At 43.1% G+C, this 23,014-nt stretch overlaps 3 protein-coding genes across 3 annotated transcripts; 1 reads left to right on the plus strand and 2 right to left on the minus strand.

The window, feature by feature from the left end:
- Positions 1-871: 871 nt before the first annotated feature.
- On the minus strand, positions 872-6,806 carry LOC120697048 (triose phosphate/phosphate translocator TPT, chloroplastic-like). The gene is made up of 12 exons (XM_039980174.1): positions 6,495-6,806; positions 5,371-5,439; positions 5,202-5,267; positions 5,044-5,122; positions 4,383-4,503; positions 4,193-4,288; positions 3,599-3,711; positions 3,422-3,499; positions 2,722-2,838; positions 1,988-2,087; positions 1,767-1,867; positions 872-1,264 (listed from the first exon to the last, which is right to left on the minus strand). The coding sequence occupies exons 1-12, from the start codon at positions 6,737-6,739 to the stop codon at positions 1,247-1,249; spliced, it is 1,203 nt and encodes a 400-aa protein (XP_039836108.1). The 5' UTR covers positions 6,740-6,806; the 3' UTR covers positions 872-1,246.
- Positions 6,807-7,539: 733 nt separating this feature from the next.
- LOC120697046 (leucine--tRNA ligase, cytoplasmic-like) lies at positions 7,540-11,107 on the minus strand. The gene has a single exon (XM_039980171.1). It carries the CDS (start codon positions 11,079-11,081, stop codon positions 7,782-7,784), a length of 3,300 nt encoding a protein of 1,099 aa, XP_039836105.1. The 5' UTR covers positions 11,082-11,107; the 3' UTR covers positions 7,540-7,781.
- A 3,494-nt stretch (positions 11,108-14,601) lies between these two features.
- LOC120697047 (F-box protein At2g40910-like) lies at positions 14,602-16,344 on the plus strand. Its single transcript, XM_039980173.1, has 2 exons — positions 14,602-14,728; positions 14,811-16,344. Exon 2 carries the CDS (start codon positions 14,815-14,817, stop codon positions 16,078-16,080), a length of 1,266 nt encoding a protein of 421 aa, XP_039836107.1. The 5' UTR covers positions 14,602-14,728; positions 14,811-14,814; the 3' UTR covers positions 16,081-16,344.
- The last annotated feature ends 6,670 nt before the right edge of the window (positions 16,345-23,014 follow it).

Below are 23,014 nucleotides of genomic sequence, written 5' to 3' on the forward strand. Positions count from 1 at the left end.
GTTTTAATAACTATCACTACAACTCTACAAGGAACACCTTCATCATGATAAAAGTAAACAGGGACAATATAATTCTCACTAGTATATTTCTTCACGAAATTAATTTTATATTTACAGATGTTTTCTTTCGAAAGGGCAGGAGATCTGCGCATCAATATATTTCAATATATTAAGAAGAAGAAAGGGTAGAGAACCCCAAGGTGTTACAGATATCAGGGCCCTGTAACCCACCCTTTTACCAGCTAGAAAGCTAACTTACTTACTTTTACTTTTAAACTGAAACTAGACCGGATACTAAGAAGTAAGAACACACACTTAAGTGGTTGCAGGCGCCTGAGCAAGGAGGAAAGAAATTCCTCGAGCCCCAGCAAAGGACCAATGCAGCAACTCCTCATTTATGAGTGAAACGATGGTGGATAAACTAGGAAAGGCTCCATCAAAGACAACGATTCCGACGGTTCCACAAGGTCCAAGCTCCTAAGATGGCAATGGAATTTAAGCCCTTCTTTACTTAACCTGAAACCCTCGTGTTTATGTTTTCCCACCATTCTTCAAATGACAGCTCCACAGCCTGTGGTGCAAGGTCCTGTAAGCCAAAACCTTGCAAGAGAATGAACCAGACTTGTGGGGGGAAAACGCATGACACCAGCAAATATTTACAGATGTAAATCTCATCTTGGGTCGTATAACTACACATATGACCTCGTGCAATAACTAAAGCTCATGCCTATATGTCCAACCATTATTTCACAATCCTATATTGACTCATCGCAACCTGATATATGCCATGTGCTGCCTAGTAACTTCGTTTCACCGAAATTTGACTCATTGCAACTAATCAGAAAAAAGATACCTTAATTGAACCAAGTTATATCAGAACATGAATGGCAACGTTATTATTTATTCTCACTGAATCTGAATCTTGCTTACACTGGTAATTGTCTGTCAGTAGTACTGAATTTTCCTTTGGAAAAAAACTGGATGTACTAATTATTAGGGATACAATAGGGAAAACTGAGCATGGGTAAACAGAAATGAAAATCCCATGTCTGAGCATTATTCGAATTTGCAAAATGAAAAGGCTAACCACAACCAGCCTCTGTGTACCTCAACACCAAACTGGAAGTAACAATCAAATGTGCTGGACGATCGCAAGATCTTATCTGTCTTGCAAGTTCTGTTCATTCACCCAGAGAATACAGGTCCATCAAACAGTGTACCAACCACATTCACATCAGCCAACACCTTATGCACTCTTTATTTGCTGCATTCAATCACAACAATAGTATAAAGCATGATTAACTTGCAGTAGCATATGCAACATCCAAGATGCATAATAATAGCTCAAAAGGCATAAACAAGCAGTTCGATATGGGTTTGCTCTGTCATAACTTGATTAGGATCTAGTGAACACTAACATTTGGGCTACACTGTACACAAATACTGAGCTTTTCCTGTGTTGCAAAAAGTAAATTTTATTAGGGTTTTTAAGACAACTGATGCAAATGAAGACTCGAGGAACTGGTTTTCCAAATAAAAACCTCAATAGGTTTCAAATTCTCAAAACACACACAGGTTTTGGCATAGAATTATTGTTATACACGTTCTATCAACCCTTAGCCAAAAAGGATTTTAGGTTGTTAGGCCCTAGATAGGTTTAACATCAAAATAACCCATAAGAGACAAGAGATGTCTATTTTTGATAAAATTTTCAAATGTGCTACTCAATGGAACATCTAGTATTAAATAAATTATAAAAAGCATACCCTTTTCTCTTCTTCAATCTTAGCCTTCATGAATGAGTAGAGGGCAACACCAGCAATAGCAATGGAAGTGCCAATTCCAGTTTGTGTGGTGATCTTGTTTCCTGCTCAACATTAGACTCACCAAGTGTTATGTGAAACACTAGTTGCACAATGGCAAGAACATTGAGGATGTAGGTATTGAACTATCAATCATGAAGAAAAATTAGAATTCATTTAAGTACCGAAAACAATGATAGAAAAGCCAATGACGAAGACACGCTTCAACACATTGCCGATGGCGTGTGAGAGGGGGGCCACCCGCTCCAATGTGTTTGTAGCAACCTGGATGAGCAGGTCCGTTTTTTTCTAGTCAGCATAGGATATATGAATGAAAGGATGACAAATTATCGTCACAAATATGCACAGTCTGCTTCCATGAAGTCTTAAAATCCCACCCCAGCAGGATAGGCCATGCATGCATACAGATTGGCTTGCACTTTCACCCTTGCTTCTTCCCCAAAACAATTAATCTATAGTTGTTACGTTTTCTTTTGGCACCAGACATTACATGGAAGCATATTCATTTGGATTTCAGATATCGAATTAAGTCTATTAACCCAAACTATTAGCCTTGAGCAACACTGTCCAACTCTACTTGGCCAATATTATTAACAGATATCTTATGACCATTAGCCATGTGCTCATGCGTTGCAAGGGATCTCCAATAAAACAAAATTAAAGTATGAGTTGAGACACGTATATTAGAAACCATAGGAGTACAACTGTCTGCAGCACAAACATGCATGCACAGTTCAGTGCATAGAAATTCCCCCAGGTGTAGGACAAAACACCGTCACAACCAACACACTTTCAAAATGTGCTCGCAATGCTGATATTAATATTTTCATACTTCTACATTTTTTATAATCTTTTAATACTATAAGAAATACAATTCATGTGAAACGAAGTTATATACCTGGTTATAAAGGTGATAGAACAAGCCCACCACGAAAAAGTTAGAGATCAACTTTGTTAATCCAACTTTGGCAATTGCATCTTTAAATCCATGCTGCACTAATTGAGGTCCTTCAATCTGCAATTTGTGAATGTGAGAAGCAAACATGAAATGTTCATTACTCTTGCACGAGAGATTTTAAATGTAGTTAATGAACTGTAGGATTGTATCCAAGAATCTCACAAACAATGAATGCCTGGACGCCTACTAACAATAGACAGACATCATGTAGGAATGTGCAAACACATAACAAAATTAATTTGTTTCATTAGTAGCAGGTGCTGCAAACCATACTAATGGAGTGAACATTCATCTCTAAGGTGCAACCATGATACTACAAATAATTTGGATGGTGAGAATACCAATTGTTCAAAAAAGGACTACTCACCGAATTTGTTCTTGATCCCTCATCATTTTCTTAAATGTTCTTTCTCATCTTGTGTTTTCTCTTGTTGTGTTTTCTTGATTAAGTGTGCTATTACAACATTGTTAAAATTAATTGAAGGTCTCATGCTGTGATTGTGACTAAGTGCGAGTTTAATAACCGAAAAATAGGCATTCCAAGAAAGAACAAGTATTTGTAGAAAAAATATAAGTAAAGAGACTAACTGCAGAAATATATTATCTAAAATCTAATGTTGATAGCTAAATCTAGACTTACAATAAGTGCAGGAGGAATGCAGACGATAAGAGCAATTATTGATATGTACGCATACAAGTTTGTGCTATCCATGTCAGTCTGTGAAAAAACAGAACAATAAGGAAAGAAGTTAGTGAATAGGAGCTGCTAAGCATGTAGAGGGACAAATGAGTGCAAAATGTTAGGCCCGAGATAAACCATAGCCTTCTTAGAGTAGATGCTCCGGTAGGTGAAGGAAATATTTGAGATCATGGCATTAATGAAGCCAGTCCAATTGAATGAGAGTTCGGTGAGGGATGCTACCGAGACACCTGATCATTTTGAAACAGAATTACAGAAAATAAGTACAAAGGCACAGGAGTTATGAGATCTTAATATAAAGGATCAGTTCGAAATAGTGATCTTCTAATCCAGATCTTATAACTACTGGAATCACGAGTCTTTAGGTATGATCCTATCATTTATGGTGTGTCCCTAATTGTGTCAAGACAGAGCATTGCCTACAATGCTGACAACACTAGAAGCTTCTTAACTTTATACAACTCCATCAAAATAAATGACGCTCCAGCAGCTGTCTTGAGAACTATGAGCTGACCTCCTCCACCCATTAAAAAGAACTTAACAGAGCAGTGGCACATCAACTCTACATCACAGTCCCTTGAACCAGCGAGCTACCAAAAAAATGCCAAGTGGAACCTTGTCTTGAATACTGTAGCATTGAGTTGCAATATGTTCCAAGTGCAAATTTATACAGCTAGCACAGGAAGTGAAATAAGCTGGGATGAGACTTACCAACAACGACTGGAACAAGAGACAGCCAGAGCGTCAGTGGAACTGGTTGTCCAAGGATGAACTGAGAAGCAGACGCATTGAAGAATGGCTCCAGAGCTGTGTTCCAATTTTTAAAACTGGAAATATATTAGAACAAAAAACAGGAGGTATAGAGGGTGATAGTAATAAAATCAGGATATCATAGAAGAACCTTTAATAGTGTGGGCAAATGATACAGCTACAGCAGCAAAGGACACAGTGCTAGTTACATGACCAATTGCATGGCAAACCGCAACTGGAATAAGCTGCTTCAGAACCGTTGAGTTCATCGGCTGTAGAAGTACAGTTTACATTCATTTATCAGTTTCACCCAGAAACGATGTCACTGACATTAAAAAAATATAGATATGGATATGAAACAACTGCTTGTTAATAGATACACAACATTTTGAAAACACTTGATAATATACACTCTGTATAATTTAGCTTAAGTTGTTTAGCCATAAGCCCATAAGACATTCACATAAGAGCTACTTAATTACTGACATGCACACCATCAGATTCAAGGACATCATGCATAAGATCAGGGTCACTGATCCAATATAATGTGTCTGATAGTTCACTGTGTCATATGTTTGAGACAGTTGACCTGTCTAGGATTCAGTAATTCAATATAAACATCAAGTCAGAAGGATCACATACGCACCTAATATGATCCAACATTAACTGTTTTTTAAGAAAAAAGCAGTTTCATTTACATGTACACCAAGCTCATAAATGTCAGTGAAAATCCTGACCAGTGGAGTTAGAGACTAGAGAGGTTGTTATCTTATCAAAAAACAATGAAAAAAGGCAGGGAGGTGGGGACATACCGCACGCTTTGGGAAACCGAAGCCCCAGCCAATAAGGCAGTACAGCACTCCAACAAAAAGATGGCTCGCCGACACAAAGCTACAACAATAGGTATAAGTTTTATGCATTATTATGGCAACTAGTACCAGCAAGAAAGATAATGCGCACTTATACGTACTATGGATAGGGGAAGTAATCAAAGATCTTCTTATTGAGGATGTTAAATATTACATTCAGGAAATACCTGCAAAGTTAGACCACAAAATGGCAATTAAAACTACTACTGAAAGTAAGGGTTTCATGATGCTTCAAGCAGCAAGATTGGCAGTACAGGTAAGTTAACATACCACAAGAAGAAGAAGAAACCTGTGACAAGAGTTGGGTATCTCTCTGCAAATCCCTGGGGCTTTGCTTCTCTGTAATAGAAAATTACTATTACTAACAAAAACAAGAAGAGGTCAACAACATTATTTTTCTTAACCACACTGCAGGGAGCTCCAGGTATGAACAAAGGTTGAAACTTCAGAACAAAAGTAAGGAACATTTTATATGGGAACTTAATCTTGGCTCAAAGTTCATCCCCACTATATGAGCATCTCCAAGAGTCTTTCTAAATTTCACTCTCTAAATTATCATTTGGAGAGCCTTCCGCATAAAAGTCACTTTCTATATATTTTCACTCTAGAAAGCCATTTTCGTTATCTATCTTTGGCTAGCGAGAAATGTGGAATAGAGGATGGCCACATTTGGATAACCAATTAGAGAAGCTGTTGGAGGGTATTTTTCCATCAAAATCTCTATCCCTAACAATGAGGAAAGATATAGAGTCTCTTGGAGTTGCTCCACGTTACATATTTTCCTCGGTGAAAAATGTATCATTAGGAAATTTCCACGCTATCAGTATTTCTATGGTTAGCACATGAGGATGTAGTTGACACTTTGTAAGGGTTTCTATTTACGGAACCTGCACATTAGCATAGAAATAAACCATCATGTGATAGTCCAAATTTTGGGACCTGCTTTGAATACTCAAAAGGCCTCCTTGTAATTACACAAAAGTCTGGAGGTGCAATGGCACAGCCTTGCCCTCATCGTAGCTCCCTCCACCACTGAAACAAATAGTACATGCAGCCATTTCAAGCGAACTGCACTCTACGGTTTTGTTAAACAAAACCTCCGTATTAGCACAACCTATGCTGCCTTGAACACACGCCCACAAGCTGGATTCAGGGATTTCAAGCGGGCTACCACATAATAACGTAGGGATCTGCACTGTCCAGATACTACAGCTCCGCTCAGCTGGGGAAGGCAGCAAGGCGCAAAGTGGTCGGAAGCTAACACTCAACTTCCGGAAGCTTCCACCAGCACAAATCAACCAAAACTCAGCAGCAAACCCCCCCACATTTTGCTGGTTGGACAAATGCAACGTACGGCGCCGCGCGGGCAGCTGTCAGGCGAGTCGTCCACTCACCCAGCGGAAGCGGAACCCGAGACGGCGGCCGGCGCCGCGCGGAGGAACCGCCGCCTCGCTGGAGCAGAGAGGGTGGCGGGGGGAGAGGCGAGCACCGGAGCCGGACGGAGCTGCCTCCCGCAGACGAGGCGAGAGCCCTCAGGGATGTAAGCAACCGCGAGCGAAGGCGCGCCGCGGCGGCGCTGGCTCTGGGGCACGGAAGCGGCGGCGGCAGCGGCGCCGGGGAGCGTTCCGAGCGCCGCCATTTTGGCTTGCTGGGGAGTGCGGCGCGGCGGAGCGAAGCGGAGACGGCGGAGGGGAGGGTTCGGTGCCGATGCGATCGCGCGGGGGGTTGGTAGATATACGGAGCGCGAGAGTGGGGGCCCATGAAGAAGCCCGGCTTACAGATCGTCGCTTTCCGAGTTGGGCCAGATGCGCGTACGACAACTGCTGGACTGGACAAAGGAGGGACGTGCTCCGGTCATCATTTCATTATTTTTTCAGAAGAAGAACAAATTTTGAAATTGTCGTTTTGTTCTTAAATACCGCTCAGATTTACGTATTTCTGACCATTCTAGTACTGGAACTTTTCTTGCCTTCCTGAACTATCACATGCTCCCTTTTTTTGGCACATTCTTAATGCAAGCTGGAAAACGAAAATACGGCACTTTTGACTCAACAACAGTACATAGGAGGTATTACGATGTTGAATGTGCAAGTGCCTATAATTCTGAGAAATTATAGCTACAATCTGCCACTACACACTGTCCAATTTATTACCACCATGTCCAGGTTCTTGTGTTGCTAATTCATCACCACGCAACATTCTCATAGCTCCCTCCTACTACTTGCTGCCCGGCAGTCACATCAGAGATGATCAGACAAGTTTTCCGCCAGTCAGGAGCTTGTTATGAGATAGAAAGTACATATTTGTTCAAGGAACTTTCTACTGCTGCTAATGCTTCCACAGGGTAAATTAGTCGGGATCAATACAATGTAACGTTAGTATAGTTTCATTCCACAGCAGAACAATAAATAAATATGATAATTTAATAAGTCAAAAAACTAGAAAAGGAACTGGCATAGCAAAGGAGTAATTGGTGAGGCCATTTTAAATTTTCTGTACACCAGTCTCATAGAGTCTGTTAACTGTAAGCCAAGTATTACATGCATAATATTTCTGAGAGGTACAGTAACATGCTAATAGCTATGATATGTAATGTAGGATAAATAATTTTTTCGAGCAACCATGTGGGATAAATAGTGGAGCAACCTGAGCATTCCCCTGTCAGTACAAAACCAAAGTGACTAATTGTATCTGCTGGTTAGGCCTTGAAACTCCGATTTACTCAAGAATATTGCAGTAGGATGTCCTGGAGAAGGTGGATTCTGCCTGATCAAGGAAATATGTGGGCCATCTTTGTTTGCAGAAGATTCATCAGATGCCAACAAAATCTCTACATGCTCCAGGCCTAACTGCCTTTTGATCGGCTCTGAATTCAGTTCAAGAACCTCCAGTTCACTGAAAGGAAGCTTCAACTCCAAAGCATGCAGACCAACCTTTTGTGCTTCATCTTTCTTGAACTTAATGAAGGGCATGCACAGCTTTTGAATTTGCTTCAGGTCCATATCCTGTCCTATAGAATAATTCTTCAGAGTTTCAATAATCTGTTCGTCAGGAGCAAAGGAACATGATTTAGGCTCAAATTGAGTCTGTAGCACTCTCAAACACTGCTCTTTCCAGCCATCATAGTTCTCATTGACATATATTAGACCAACTGACAATTTGTTTTCCTCCAGTTTTGCAGGGACTACAGCTCCCTTCTTGGCCTTTTTGAGATCGGATCCCTGCTTGTGGAGTAACTTCCTCATCAGAACCATGGAGTCCAACAAATATTTATTTGCGGCCCTAAGAGTAGGATCCGGGGTATCAGCAACTGGCCAGCCAGCTTTCACCACAAATCCTTCTTTCTTCAGTATATTTTGCCACACATGCTCAGCATAGTGTGGACAAATGGGAGTTATAAGCCTGGTCTGTACATCCATAAAACGCAAGAGCAACTCGTAGTTCATAACTCCTGCTCCACATGAAATCCTGTACTCATCTCTTGCTGCCTGTAGATCATAGAAACCAGTTTTCAGAGCATCTTTGAACATGAAAGCTCTGTAACTATTCTCAGTGCCTTTGATGGCATAGTTCATAGCATTAGCAAAGGCTCGGTCAGCATAAGTAGTTGGTGGCCCAACTCGCAGGGATGCCTCACCAGAAAGAACTTCTTTCATCCATGATATTTCTTTTGTTAACTTCATTATAGCAGATTTTGCAGTCTCAAAGGCAAAGTTAGCATCATCCAGACTGTCACCAGCATCAGCGAGGGCAAACCGAGTGGCATCAGATGAGAATTCTTCAATAGCTTGTGAAAGGGTTCTGAAATTCCCAGTGGACTTGGACATCTTCTCAGAATTAAGCATTAGGTGTCCATTGCAACGGAAACCACCAGGCCAATGATGTTTTGGAAGAAGCGCCGTGTGGTTGTAGATGCAGAATGCTAAATGGTTCTGCATTAGGTCCTTACCAGATATACGAAGATCAAAGGGATACCAGTACTCAAACTCTTGCTTCATTTTTCTCAAAACTGTAGGAGGAATATCAGTTTCTGGTGTTGGACCGTTACAAAAAACATAATCCCAGACTTCATCGGTCATTTGATCAGCCCTCAAAGAAGAGTTGGATCCATAAATGTTACCATCTTGCAGTAGATGTGCAATTGTGTAGTAGACCATGTATAGAGTTGAATCAGAAAGAGAATCTACAAGGAATTCCTCATCCCATGGAATGCGAGTACCTAATCCAAACGAACGGGAACAGGCTCGTGGCATCAACCAGTTCAATGTGTGCTTGAAGCCATTATGAGCTTCAGTCGAGAAAGTATTCATTTCCTCCAAGCACGCTATAGCCTTTTGCTTCCATTCAGCCTCACCATATGTTATGAGCCACTGATCTGTTAGAGCAACAACACATTCATCCCCAGACCTTGAGATGACCTTTCCCTCAGGTTCATAGTACAAAATAGCCCCACCTGTCTTCAATAGCATATCCTTTATTAGCGGCTTAACTTCTTGAACCTTTCTTCCCTTAAACTCACCTACAATCATTATTCCATCGTGGAATCCTTTCAGGTATGCTATCTCTTTTGCTTCAGCAAGTTTATCTTTCTGGTTAAGGCTATCAATTTTCAGATCAAAGCAAACCTTCTTAGCAGTTTCATTTCCATATCCTGGAACATTGATTACTGGTATCACCTTAAAAGGCAAAATCCACTCATCTTTTACTCCATACATAACCCTCATGCTTGGACTTGTTACCAACTCTTGAAAGGCAATAAAGTCATCAGGTGAATCACTTGGAACACTAATAACAATGCCGGTGCCTTTATGTGTCAAGATATTCTGCATTGGAAGCACATATACGATCTCATTGAAGGCAAGAGGAGACTTCACTTGCAAGCCGATCAGATCCCTGCCACAAAGCTCAGCCAAGCAAGTTGGCTTTTCTGGAACTCTTGACAGCACCTGGTGAGCAAGATTACGTGCGGACCTTGCTGTCAAAATGAAAATGTCAATGTCATTGACCTCAAAAGTGCCATACTTCTCATCAGGCTGCATCCAACAATTTGTTTGACCATACAATGTCTCAGGCCTGAGGGTAGCTGCTGCCAAATACACATTTCTACCTTCCAGGACCTTCAACTTGGGTGGAAATGGAGGGATCACCTCCATTTTAATCAACACATATTCCTGAGGTCCAACCTCTTCACCTGATGCACGGTCATGATCACCACAAGGTTGGCCATCCAATGGAGAGTAGATCATGTACTGCTTCCCTTTAACAATCTTGCCTGTATTCCTTAACTTCCTCATCTGCCATCGGACAAAAGCATCATAGAATGGATTCATGTCAGTAGTTATGAATGAACGCCTCCAGTCACAACTCAGCCCAAAAGCCTTGAGATCCTTCATAGCCAACGGTGGAAAGTAGCTCAACCAATGGTCAGGATCTTGAAACTTGGCAATCTCTTCATCAGAAAGATCAAAGCTCCTCATGATCTCCCACTGGGACTTATGTGAGCCAGATTTTGCCACTGCCTTAGATCTCTTGCTCTTGTAGTTATTTGGAGCACTAGTGGCAGTACTGCAGCTATTATTGCTGTCATTTTCCTTGTCAGTTTTTGAGTCCCTGTCCACTGGAAACACTGGAGGATTTCCATATTGCTGCATCTCTCTAGCAAGCTTATCAGCTGAGGCCTTAATGGGCATTCCAGTGCAGTGAAAAGCAAAGGGTAGGAGGACATTTGAGCCACAAAGTCTATTGTATGCAGCACCAAACTCAAGCTTAGAAAGGGTGAAGGCATGGCCTAGATGTAGCAAGCCATTCATGTAGGGATATGTGAAGTTCCCAAAGAACTTCTCACCAGGGCTCGGTGGCTTATCACCAGAGTTAGCCTCAAACACCTTGTTCTCTTCCCAAAGTTTTTGAACATCTCTTTGGATCTTAAGCAAAAAGTCCCTCCGAGCAAAACTTTTTGCCTCGTCATGACTTGATGACATTTTCCTAATAAAACAACAAGGGGAAGTGTTAGATACACACAAAAGAAAAGGCATGCCCATGTATGAAATAAATTTTCTACTTTAAATCTATATAAGAAAAGTATAACAAACGAAACTGCATTTGTGCAAATTCTTTCGAAATTATGGTGTAGTGGTCTAAATATAATTGCATTGCGAAGAAACAGCAGAAAACATTTGGCCTCAGATGTAGATCATTTGTAGATTGCAATAAGTATAATATTTCCAGATAAACAGGACATGCATGGAACAGAGCAATTAAACCATTAGATACTGCAGTTGAAGCAAATAGCCAAGAGAAGGGGGAAACAGTCATGCACATGGATATAAACATGGAGACATGTTTTGTTGAAATCTGAAAGTGCAGTGGCTCAATATTTGGACTCATATCTCATAATCACATATTAGCTCTAGATCATTAGAAATTACTTCTCTTTTATGATTCACAAACTTTGTACGAAGGAGTATTGAAGCAAACCTTCATACTAATTTTTTCACTAGATTTCCATCCAGAAAGACAAATTTGTCCTTTAAATTGCAATTAAGCAATCTTCTCCCTAGTTTAGTTTAGTTACCTCCCCAAGAACACGTTCAGTGAAAACCAAACCAAAATGCTGGCAACATTATTTACTAAAAATAGTCAATAAAGAATACAATCGAATTAGCGATGCACCCCCTCCCCCCCCCCCCCCCCCCCCCTCCAATACACCATTAATAAATGTAATAAACCAAGCAGGCCGAACTCACAGATTAGTCATGCATACCGGCTGGCCGATGCGCCGTGCGGCGACCGGCGACCGGCGTCCGGCGAGGAGGAAGAAGGGGGAGTGGAGCAGCTCAGGCGCCGGCGAAAGCAGAGGGTTTCTTGCGGCTCCGACGCAACCCAGCAAGTATGGGTCTGAGTCTGACGGAAGAATTGCTGCGACCCGGCGGCATTGCCCGTCCTCCGGCTTAATGTAAGTTGCCGAGGAATCCGTCAATTGCTCGGAGTCCTCGGGGGTTTCTTGACCCCTGCGCCTCCTCCGGTTTCCTGGCCCCTACTTGTTCAAGTGTGGTTTGACTCGGACTCAAAATTGACTCCTAGCCTGCCTCTGCAGACCGGGTTGCAATTAGGCCCACATGGCAGTGACGCGAGCCCCTCTGCAAAGGAGACCCGTCTGTTTTCCTAGCCCCACTAGAGTAGGATGAAATATTCGCAACAGTACATCAAAAGAAATTGGTGGGGGCTGTTTCGATCTAGAACTAAACTTTAGTCCATGTCATATCTAGAACTAAAATTTAGTCCATGTCATATTTAAAAGAATCTTACTATTTTGAAATATTAAATAAAGTCTAATTATAAAAAATAATTGCAGAACTCTAGGACTAAACTGCGAGACGAATCTAATAAGGTAGATGATGGTTATTGTAGCAAATCATGAATTAATTAAGCTCATTAGATTTGTCTCGCGAATTAACATTCATCTGTCAAAAAATATTATAAACATATTTTATTTAATATTATTAAATAGCAAGATTCTCTTTGATTTGACAGGGGCTAAATTTTAGCGCCCCCCCCCCCCCCGCCCCGAACCCCCCGAAACAAACAGGGTAACTTTTCCCAAGTTCTAAAGATTAGGAGGATGGATTAGGAGTGGTGGGAGAGTGGCTTTTTTCTCATCTTGTTAAAAAACCAAGAATTAGGAAGGGATTTAGGGAATTCTTGGAGATGCTCAAAACCTCCTTAAATTCTAATCATGAGCATAGTCATTGTCTCATCGAAACAAAATCATCAGAAGCTAACAAAAAGCAAGTTCTTTCCATCAAACACTACATGTGAAATTCCTAACTCATAGCATTTTTATATTTTCTGTAATGTTAAATATTAATGCTTAGGGGGAAATGGCGGACAAAATTTCCCAGAATCGAACATAGAAACATGATTGCAGTATGCAGAATGACGCTCATCTTAGTTTGTCTTGGTTACCTTTTTTTTTTTAAACAAATCTTGGTTACCATATGATACCAGCGGGCTTAACGTTAACCCACTTGTTCAGTTTTCAGAAGAAAACTAGCATTAACTTTTACAGGCTGACTTCAATTCTATTCCTTCAGTCTTAGTAAAATTGATGTTGCTTACATTCGCAGTTACATTTGGTTCTCGTTGTATTTGTATTTTGTACCTCGGGTATGCAGATGCGGCTTGCAAACGAGCAAAGTGTTACTAGTTGAATATGATATCCTACGGTGAAGTGCTTTTTCTAGACACACAGGAGTCACAGCTAGCAATTTGTCCTGGAACAATGTTAAGATAATGTTGATCAAGCAGCTGGAGGTTATTGAGAGCTACTCGGCTACAGTAATTTTCTCCGAGCACAAGTACGATCAGAATGCCTATTGTTGGTCGGGAATTTCAAGTAATAAAGGGAGTAAACAATGGCGACAATGGTGACTTGACTTTAAAAGGAATTTTTGTTGAGGAAGTCGGGAGAGGAGGCTCCTGCCTAAAATTTTGTTAATCATGCAAAATCATGTACCAAGTGCATATGGGTTGTGCGAAGATTGTACAAGGCAAGAAAAAAAAGTGAAATAAAAAAGCAAAAGATTTGAAGAAAAGTAAATAATAGAAATCGAAAATAAACATGGAATGGTTTGGTTTAGTACACGAAATTTAGCCCCGAAACTAACAGGGTTATTCTTTTCTCGGCGTCTTTTTTATTTTTATATTTTTCAAAAATATTTTTTACAGAAATATATTTGTGGTATTATTTAATATTATAGTCCATATCTTAATAATTTGTGGTATGGACTTAAATAATTTGTGGTATGGACTATAACACCAAGTTATATCCTATAATTAAAATTAAGATATGGACTATAATATCTGCCGTAGTCTAATTCAGAGTCTAATTCTTTTTGTATTTACATATAGGATCACAACAGTTATATGATGCGGGACCTTCTTCGTATTACCCTACGGTGACAGCAGAAGGAACGCAAGGTAAATACTTAATCCGTAGCCCGAATTTATCATGCGCTTCTTATTTCTATGAATATTTTAAATAATTTGAATGGTTTACAGGATCGCACCACCAGCTTTTTGATATGGGTCCTTCTTCGTATCGTCATGTTATACTTATTTCGTTCTTATGCATCACCTATTTCGTTCTCATTTGCGTATGTGTATGAATTGCTAACTTATACTTTTCATATTCATGTACTTTACTAATGGTTTTTATTTGTATCCAAAATATCTAAAACCACATCTAATGGCCCACTGCTGCAATTTTGCGGTGAGGGGGAGCCTGCCGCCCCCATGCCGGGCGGCAGGCTCCCGCCAAGGGCCTCCGCGCAAAAAAAACTTTTTTTATTTACATATAAGTCCTTGCTGGCGGGTCCCCTGCCGCCCCCCGCCGGGCGGTAGGGGTATAAAAATGTAAATTGTGAAATCAAAAATATATTTATGTAAAAAATATTTTTGAAAAATATAAAAAAAGACGCTCTTTTCTCGCCTGTTGCTGCAATGCAGCCCAGCCCACACAAACACTATCCCATTCTCCCTTCAGATCTCTCGGGCACCCCCGCCGCCACTTCTCCACGGGCGACCGGCGATCCCCATCGTCCCCGGCGGGCGGCGGCGGCGGCGGGCGGTGAGCTTCCCCAGCTCGGTGAGTGCTGCACTCCTCTCTCGCGCTCATCCCCTCACCTACTGCTTCTCTTGTCCATTCGCAGCGGTATGGTCGACCCCGTCCGCAAGAGGAGCGTGGCGGCGGCGCCCTCCCTGCCCGACGACGCCCTCGTGGAGATCCTCTCTCGCGTCGCCGCAAAATCCCTATGCCGGTTCAAGTGCGTCTCCAAGGCCTGGCGCGACCTCATCGCCGACCGCCTCCGCTGCACCAGGCTCCCCCAAACCCTGGAGGGCTTCTTCTACGCCTACGACGACGACGACGACAACGAGATACACGGTGGCGACTGCGACGATGGCGGTGGCAAGGGATACGGCGTCGGCAGCGTGAGACCGGATCACATCGTCCACGGGCGCTTCATCAACACGTTGGGTAGATTCGTGCCTCTCGCTTCCTACTCCTTCCTGCTGGAGCAGCTCGGAGTTGATACCATCTGTCTCATGCGTTCTTGCAACGGGCTCCTCCTCTTTGGGCACAGAAGGGATTCGGACAGCTACGATTCGCTGGGCTATATCGTGTGCAACCCCGCCACCGAGCAATGGGTGACCGTGCCCAGCTCCGGCTGGAAACCTTTCTCCCTATGGGATTCGGATGAGAGCGAGGACTCAGACTCCGACGGTGAATCATCTAACTGCAGGTTCACCTATTTGATCTTCGACCCTGCTGTGTCCGCACACTTTCAGTTGGTCGAGTTGTGGTCAGACGATTGTGTATCCGTGGAGGAGGTGCACACCTACTCATCTGAAACTGGGCTATGGTGTAAGAATCCAAGTGAGTGGAGTTCGGATGAGGCTGTATCATTCTTCGCAGGAAGCGCCTTTGTCAGTGGCATGCTGCATTTCAGCGTCACCAACTTTGACGCGCACCAGGAGAAGATAGTTGCAGTTGATGGGGAAGGGAAGAGGTGTAGGACCATTGCCGGGCCGGAGAAGAGCGGTGATGCTGCTTTTATTGGTCAATCCAAAGGACGCCTGCATTACGTGAGTCGACGTGCGGACAGCACTAGCAAGATGACTGAACTGTGCATTTGGGTTCTTCAGGAGTACAATACAGAAGATTGGGTTCTGAAGCACAGGGTGACCTTTTTGCAGCTGTTTGGAAGAATGAGTTGCCGAGATCAAGACTACAATGTGGTTGCCATTCACCCGGATTGCAATTTGATCTTCTTCCTTCAGTACTGGGACCTGCAACTAAAATCATATAACATGGATAGCAAGGAAGTGTGTACTCTCCGGATTCTAAGGGTGGGGCCTCAGCATATTTTCCCATATGTTCCCTATTTTGCTGAGTCAACGGCTGTTGCTGGTAAGCACTAAGCACTGAAATTGTGCCTTGCGACTTTGTGAGCACTGGTCAAATTTGATGTTTCAAGTGTGTTGCACGGGAGCAGCTATTAACATAATTATATCTATAGAAGTAGGTATCTGATGGTACTTCACTGTATTTCCTTCTCGTGCATTTTGCCCACTTGCGGCATGCGTGTAAGTTAGCACTACATATGTATGCAATTGCCTAAGTTGCGCAATACGTGATGTTTGGAGTTCAAGTTAAAAGTTTCAAATCTTGCACTTTGTGTTCCCAGAATCATATTTGTTGCATGCACATTGTTTTTTTTTTGGAACAAGTCCAATTTACCTCTTGAACTTGTCAAGGAGTCTAATATACCCCCTCAAACTACAAAACTAGACATCTTGCTCCACTCAACTTCTAAAATCGGGCAAATCACCCACTGGATGGTTTTCACGGCCCCTCTCTTCTCTTTCCTCTCCACCGCCGTCGCCGGTCCCTACCAGGGCGAGTTCTCCTCCACCACCTCCGGTTCCTACCCGCTGCTCGTCCTCTCTACCACACCGCCGGGTCCTCCTCGCCGCTCGAGCTCACTGCCACCGTCGCCGGTTCCTTCTTGCCACCGCACACCCTTATCTCGTCGCCGCCAGTTCCTCTCGACCAAAGAACGCCCCTGTCCCACCGTCGTTGGTTCCTTCTGTCGCACGCCCTGAACAGGCTTCGGCAGATTGAGGCGCATCAGCGGCGGCGACAGCTCAGGAAGAGGCGGTGGTGAGCCGGGAGGAGGCCGCTTCGGCTGGGGCAGGGGTGGCCGCGCCGGACGATGGTGCAGAGGTGGAGGTGGCGCGCGCCGGCAGGAGGAGCCTGAGGGCGGCGGCGCCAGCGGGAGCCTGAGAAGGCGGCGAGGGAGCTGGAGGCGGCACCAGCAGGAGCTAGGCGACGGCGGGGGAGTTCAAGCGGGAGGAGCGCTGGAGCCGGCATCGTTGGAGAGGAGATCAGAGAGAGGAGAGAGGAGGAGAGAGGAAAGACGAGAGAGGGAGGGAGAGAGACTAATATGTGGAACCCACATGCTGACATTAGCGAGACATGGGGTGATTTGCCCGATTTTAGGAGTTGAGGGGGCAAGATGTCTGGTTTTGTAGCTCGTGGGGGTATTTTAGACTTCTTTGACAAGCTCACAGGGGTAAATTGGACTTGTTCTTTTTTTCCATGACACTAGGTGTTCATGAACTGTGAATATTTGTTTGCTCGCTCCTATATATGTTTTTTTGTGCTGAAATGATATAGCTTCCTTGTCCTTGATGTTGACAGCAATACATGATATTGCAAAATTCAAATTTAAATTGTGTTATAACATCGAAAGCGTGCCTACCTAATGTTTATTGCATGCTTTGTATACCTAGTACCTTGCACCCCCTCCCTCCCTCCCTGCTAAGGAATGGGTAGAACCTTTTTAATTGGATAGTTTGGACTGGCAAGATCTTACCTGCAGGTCCTGTTCTCCTGTGTCTGTGTCTGTGATAACAGCTTTGTGAAAATTGACTACAATATTTAGAGGCGGCACTTTCACCACTACTTAGGCTTTGTTTAGTTGCAAAATTCAAAATTTCAAATCTATTACATCGAACGAGAATCTTACATGCATGGAATTTTAAATCTAGACGAAACAAAAAAAACTAATTACATAGTTTGCTTGTAAATTACGAGACGAATCTAATGAGCCTAATCAGGCCATGATTATATACTAAATTGCTACAGTAACCGTGCGCTAGTGACAAATTAATTAGTCTCATTAAATTCGTCTCGTAGTTTACAGACGAGTTCTGTAATTAATTTTGTAATTAGTATATATTTAGTACTTAAAATGTGAAAGATTCCATTTCAAAAAATTTACACCCCGCAACTAAACGAGGCCTAGGTTTAAAATTTTACAAGTTAACTTCATCTTCAACATTGTACTTTGTGAACTTGCAGGTTTTTTTCAACAGAATCTCAAAATGCCAAAAAAAATCATAATTTATTCATATATGTTCACAAATTGTGCATGATCTGACAAGTAATGTTGCTTACATTCATAGTAGTACATTTGCTTGCCGTTGTATCTGTACTTCGGATATACAGATGGGTCCTGTAAATTTTGGCCGTGTTTGGGGAGCTTTTGGAAGCTTTTGCTTCTCCACGAAGCTCCAAAAGCCAAAAGCTCCCCCCAAACAGGACCTACTACTCCGAGAAGCAAATGCTGAAAAAGCTAATTTTACACTAGGGATCGAAAGCTCCTCTCCCGCAACTTCCCGAGCTTCTGCTGGCGAACCGTTGTTTCATTCTTTCCCGTCACTTTTCCTCCACGCGGTTTCGTCGGTGCTCGACCCTGGCCATATACCGCCAAATCATCCTAATCAACTCAAACTTGGTGTATATGGCAGTATGGCACGCAAATATGATGCTTGATATGCAATAAACACAATAGCGCCAATTATAACTCGAGACAACACGCTAAACAAGTTTATGATCCACTCCCTTTGTCTTTATTTATATATCGTATTAGATTTGTCTTAAGTTAAATTTAACCAACTTAGACCAAATTTATAGAAAAAAATAATAATATTTACAATACTAAATTTGTCTCATTGAACCCACCATAAATATATATTGATGGTACATATGTTATGTAGTATAGTTATTGCTATATTTTTCTATAGACTTAATCAAAATTTGTCAAATTTGATTTAGGACAAACCTAATACGATATGTAAATAAAAACGGAGAGAGTGTTATATTCTTGCTTAAAGCTCTTGTCATACATTTGTGGAAAGAAATTCACTACTTAATGTTAGACAAAGTCAGGCAAGCGTATCTGATATATAATATTTGTTAAGAAAAATAGTAGACATAATAAAAGGATAATTTAAAACAAAACGGTACTGAAAGAAAAATAAAATTAAACCCAATATTTTTTTATAGCCTTGTTCGGAGTTTAAGGGATTTTACAAAAAAAAGTACGCAAACACTCTCACTGCACCGGGTTTTGAAAACCATAGTAACACCGCTGCTAGCAACGGCATCTAGAATGCCTTGCAAGAATATCGGTTAGGGTCTTAGGGACAAGGTTTTTTCTCCCAATCGGAACCGGTCCGGAAACCACGGTTACCGGTGTAACCGGTCCAGACCGGTTCCGGTACCGGCCGGTTTCAAACCGCCCAAATTCAAAACTTCAAATTTGAATTTAAAAAATAAAAAATCCCAAAAAATTCCTAAAAATACTTCAAGTTGCGACGAATCTAATGGTGTCAAATTTTTTCAAATATTCATTCATTTAGTATACTTTACGGGCATTTGAAGTTAAATAAAAAAGGAAAAAAATGGGCCGGCCCATTAAGGGCCCGAATGCGCCGGTGGCCTTATGAAGACCCCAGAACCCTCCGGAACGTCACCCCCCCCCAGAAGTCACGCCGCGGCCCCTCCGCCGCCCCCACGCCGCGACCGGCGCTCACCGCCGGCCAGCCGCCTGGAGCCCGTGGCTAGCCGGGCGGTAGCTCCGGTAAGCCAGCCCGGCAGCGGATCTACCGACTCGCACCGGTAAACTGCGCGCCCAGCCGGTTTACCGGCCCGGAGCGGCGGTTAGCCGCCAGAAGGTATGAACTCGATTTTTTTTACCCTATGATTTGATTTAGAATATTAGATGATTTGTTTTAGGATTTATGAAGCGTCCCTATATAAGTAGAGACTAAATGTGATACAAATATCAGTCCCAGGAGGCTGATAACACATTTATTCAATAGATGGTTCAGTCACCGTACAAACCTCCGAGGAGGCGAACACTCGATACAAACGATAATAAGTAATAAAACAACTACGGTGATACACCAAATCACGACCCAGACGGTTTTCAACTCGGGCTCAGAGTAATGCGCTAGCAGAAGCATCTTGCATAGGACCAACACCACAGGCAAGGTTGGGTGCGGACGCAACCTCTACTCAACGTCTTCAACAACGAAGTCCGGATCTTCTTCTGAAGAAAAACCACAAATATATATCGGGTGAGTACAAAAGTACTCAACAAGTCCAACCCCATCCACAGAGGGGGTATCACAGATATGCATAGGATAAATCAAGGATAAGGTTGAGGTTTATTTGCAGTAAGGCTAGATTTTACACATGCAAGGATTTATTTTTAAAAAGGATTTTCTCGAATCAATTCTTTACTTGACCGTATATTGAGTGGGGTTGATCCTACACAAAGGATCCAAGTTTTAATGCTACCGGACTCCCCATCCGCGGTAGCGCTCGGCACAACTGCTGGACACCTTCCCCAAAACAACGCACACCGTGAAATCATCCCTCCCAAAAGTCTAGTTGTGTGACCAAATCGTAACTCGCTCAATACCGTGGGCACGGCTATTCGAATAGGTTTTAAACTCTGCAGAGGTGTGCAACTTTACTCACAAGTGGGGTACCACAGCACGATCACCTTAGTGTCGGTGCAGATCCCAACAAAGCCATTACCCACCTTAGTTAGACCTGACTAGTCAATACAGACTCCACCAAGGGGCCATTGACCTAATACTGAGGTTTAACCGGGGCATAAGTCACGACGACCTTATCCCTTCTCCTTGGTCACCCGTTGCTCTCAGCTCTCCTGATGGCTATCAGACTAACTAGTGGGGTTTATGCTAAGCCGTTGCCACATACAACGGTCGAGTGGTTTGCACGATAGTTGAGTTAGACAAGATGACACATCAATTCGGTCCTTAATTGTGACAGGATGGATATCTCCCAACCTTCTTACTCTACCACAACGGTACGAGCCTCCAACGCATGACAATCCACCCAGGAAATGCCATTCATCCATCCCATCTTAACATCCTTTTCTTTAGTTTTTTTAAATATCTCATTTTTCTCTCTTTCATAAACTCAAGCATTTTCCTTTTTGTCAGACATAGTGTACCATATTTTAATTGTAATAAAATAAGCTCAGGGTCTTAAGCGGCGTTCTAGCAGTGATTAACATCCAAATAGAATAAATCATATTTACACATTAATCTAGGTGGTCAAGGAATGGTTATAACAAATCAAGTGGTGGCTATCCAACCATGTTTTCAGCAGTCAAAGCACATGCAGTTTTGTAAAACAGGCCAATAGGTTGTGTTTATAAAACTGGGTTAAATATGCAATCAAAGGATGAGATTGAACTTGCCGTCTTCGAAGCCTTCCGGGAGCTCCTGCTCGCGGTACGGGTCTTCTGGCTCTGGCTCACGGTACTGCTCGGCAAACTCCTCGACAGGTTCTCCCTCGTTCACACCGGTTTCTACGGCGCACACAAACAAACACACAATAAATAAAAAGAAATACATGTTTTTATCGTTGAGCTCGAATCGGAGAAGGCTAAGATATGGGGATAAGAATAATATTTTCGGGAGATTTTCTAATGGCACGGTCAAAAATATATTAGAAATGGCGTGGTAAAGTTTTGGGGTGATTGAGGGATTTTTGGAGCATGAAATGATAGGTCGAAGAGGTATTTAAGGGTTAAACCGGGATTCAAGGAGAGACGAAAATAGGATAAATGGATAGTATATGATTTTATAAAAATATAGGAAAAAGAATCAAATGATTTGGAGCTTGGATGGGTAAGATATTGGACTTATAAGATTGGGTGTTTAATTAATTTCGAAAATAGATTAATATAAATGGAGGGAGCTGCACGTGGTGGTTTGTTGGGCTGCTGGTTTTTCTTGGGCTGGGGGTACACGGGACAGCAACGCCCGTAGGCCTTTATCAGCTCACGGGAAGGGATACAGGGAGGGCGACGATGACTACAGGCGGCGCCGCCGGCACTCACGGTGGCAGCTCGCCTGAGCTTCGCCGGCATCAAGCTACGGTCCACCGGTCCCAAATCCGAGGGCATGGGTAGAGAGAGGAGGATAAGAGGGTTCAGTTTTGGGGACTTCGGGCATGGGTCAAGGTGTGGAAGGAGTCCGGCCATGGATGGCCATGGTGGCGGCTCTGGAAGATCGTGGGGAGCTCTGCTTGAGCAGGGAGAGGGGCTGGCGCGAGTTGGGGCAGGTAGAGGAAGGTCAGGAGGTGCTCACCTCGAAGGGAATCGAACCAAGATGGACTGGGCGAGGAGATCGATGGGGTGGCTCTGTTCTCGGTGGAAAACAGAGGAGTGAGGAAGAAGGCGAGCAGGATGGCTCGGCGAGCTCGGGATTGCGAGGACGGCAGGTTGGAGAGAATTTTATAGGCGCGGAAAGGCGGTGGAGGGGGCAGGGCACGGTGGCCAGCGGCCGGCGAGCATCTCAGGCGCCATTAATGGAGCTCGGCGTCGCGGAGCGGCGGTGCGAGCGGGGAGGCCGGCACAGAACGACGCGACGGGTCGGGCAGGGGCCGAGCCGCGCGGCGGGCATCCCGGTGCGTGGCGCGTGGGGGCACAGGGACGCGCGTGCAGCGCGTGGGCACAGGGGGCCTGTGGGTGAGCAGGAAGAAGGAAAGAGAAGAAGGAAGAAAGGAGAAGGGAAAAAGAAAAAGGAGGAAAAGAAAAAGAAAGGGGAAAAGGAGGAAAAAAGAGAAAAAGAAAAGGAGACGCCGGCGGGATTCGCGGCGCCGGTCGCGAGCCGGGCGTGGCGTCGACGAGAAGCGACACGCACGAGAAACGAGAAGAACATGAAAAGTTTACACGATGATTGATTTCGGTGTCGGGACGGAGATTGGGTTTGGTGTCAGGGCGATGAATCACCGGAAAAGATTCGAGCTCAGCGATGAAAAAATTTTGAAAATTATTTTTAGCGAGTAACTTATTTGGTTGAATTTTCGAGATATTACAATTTAGGTAAAATTTAGGTGTATGATTTAGGTGTAATTAGAATTTAGGTAAGATTTAGGTGTATGACTTAGGTGTATTAGATGATTTTTTACACTATGACTTAGGATTTAGGCAGATTTGATTTAGGTGTATTTAGGATTTAG

This window comes from Panicum virgatum, chromosome 3K (genome assembly GCF_016808335.1).
Source record: "Panicum virgatum strain AP13 chromosome 3K, P.virgatum_v5, whole genome shotgun sequence".
NCBI classification, from domain to species: domain Eukaryota; kingdom Viridiplantae; phylum Streptophyta; class Magnoliopsida; order Poales; family Poaceae; genus Panicum; species Panicum virgatum.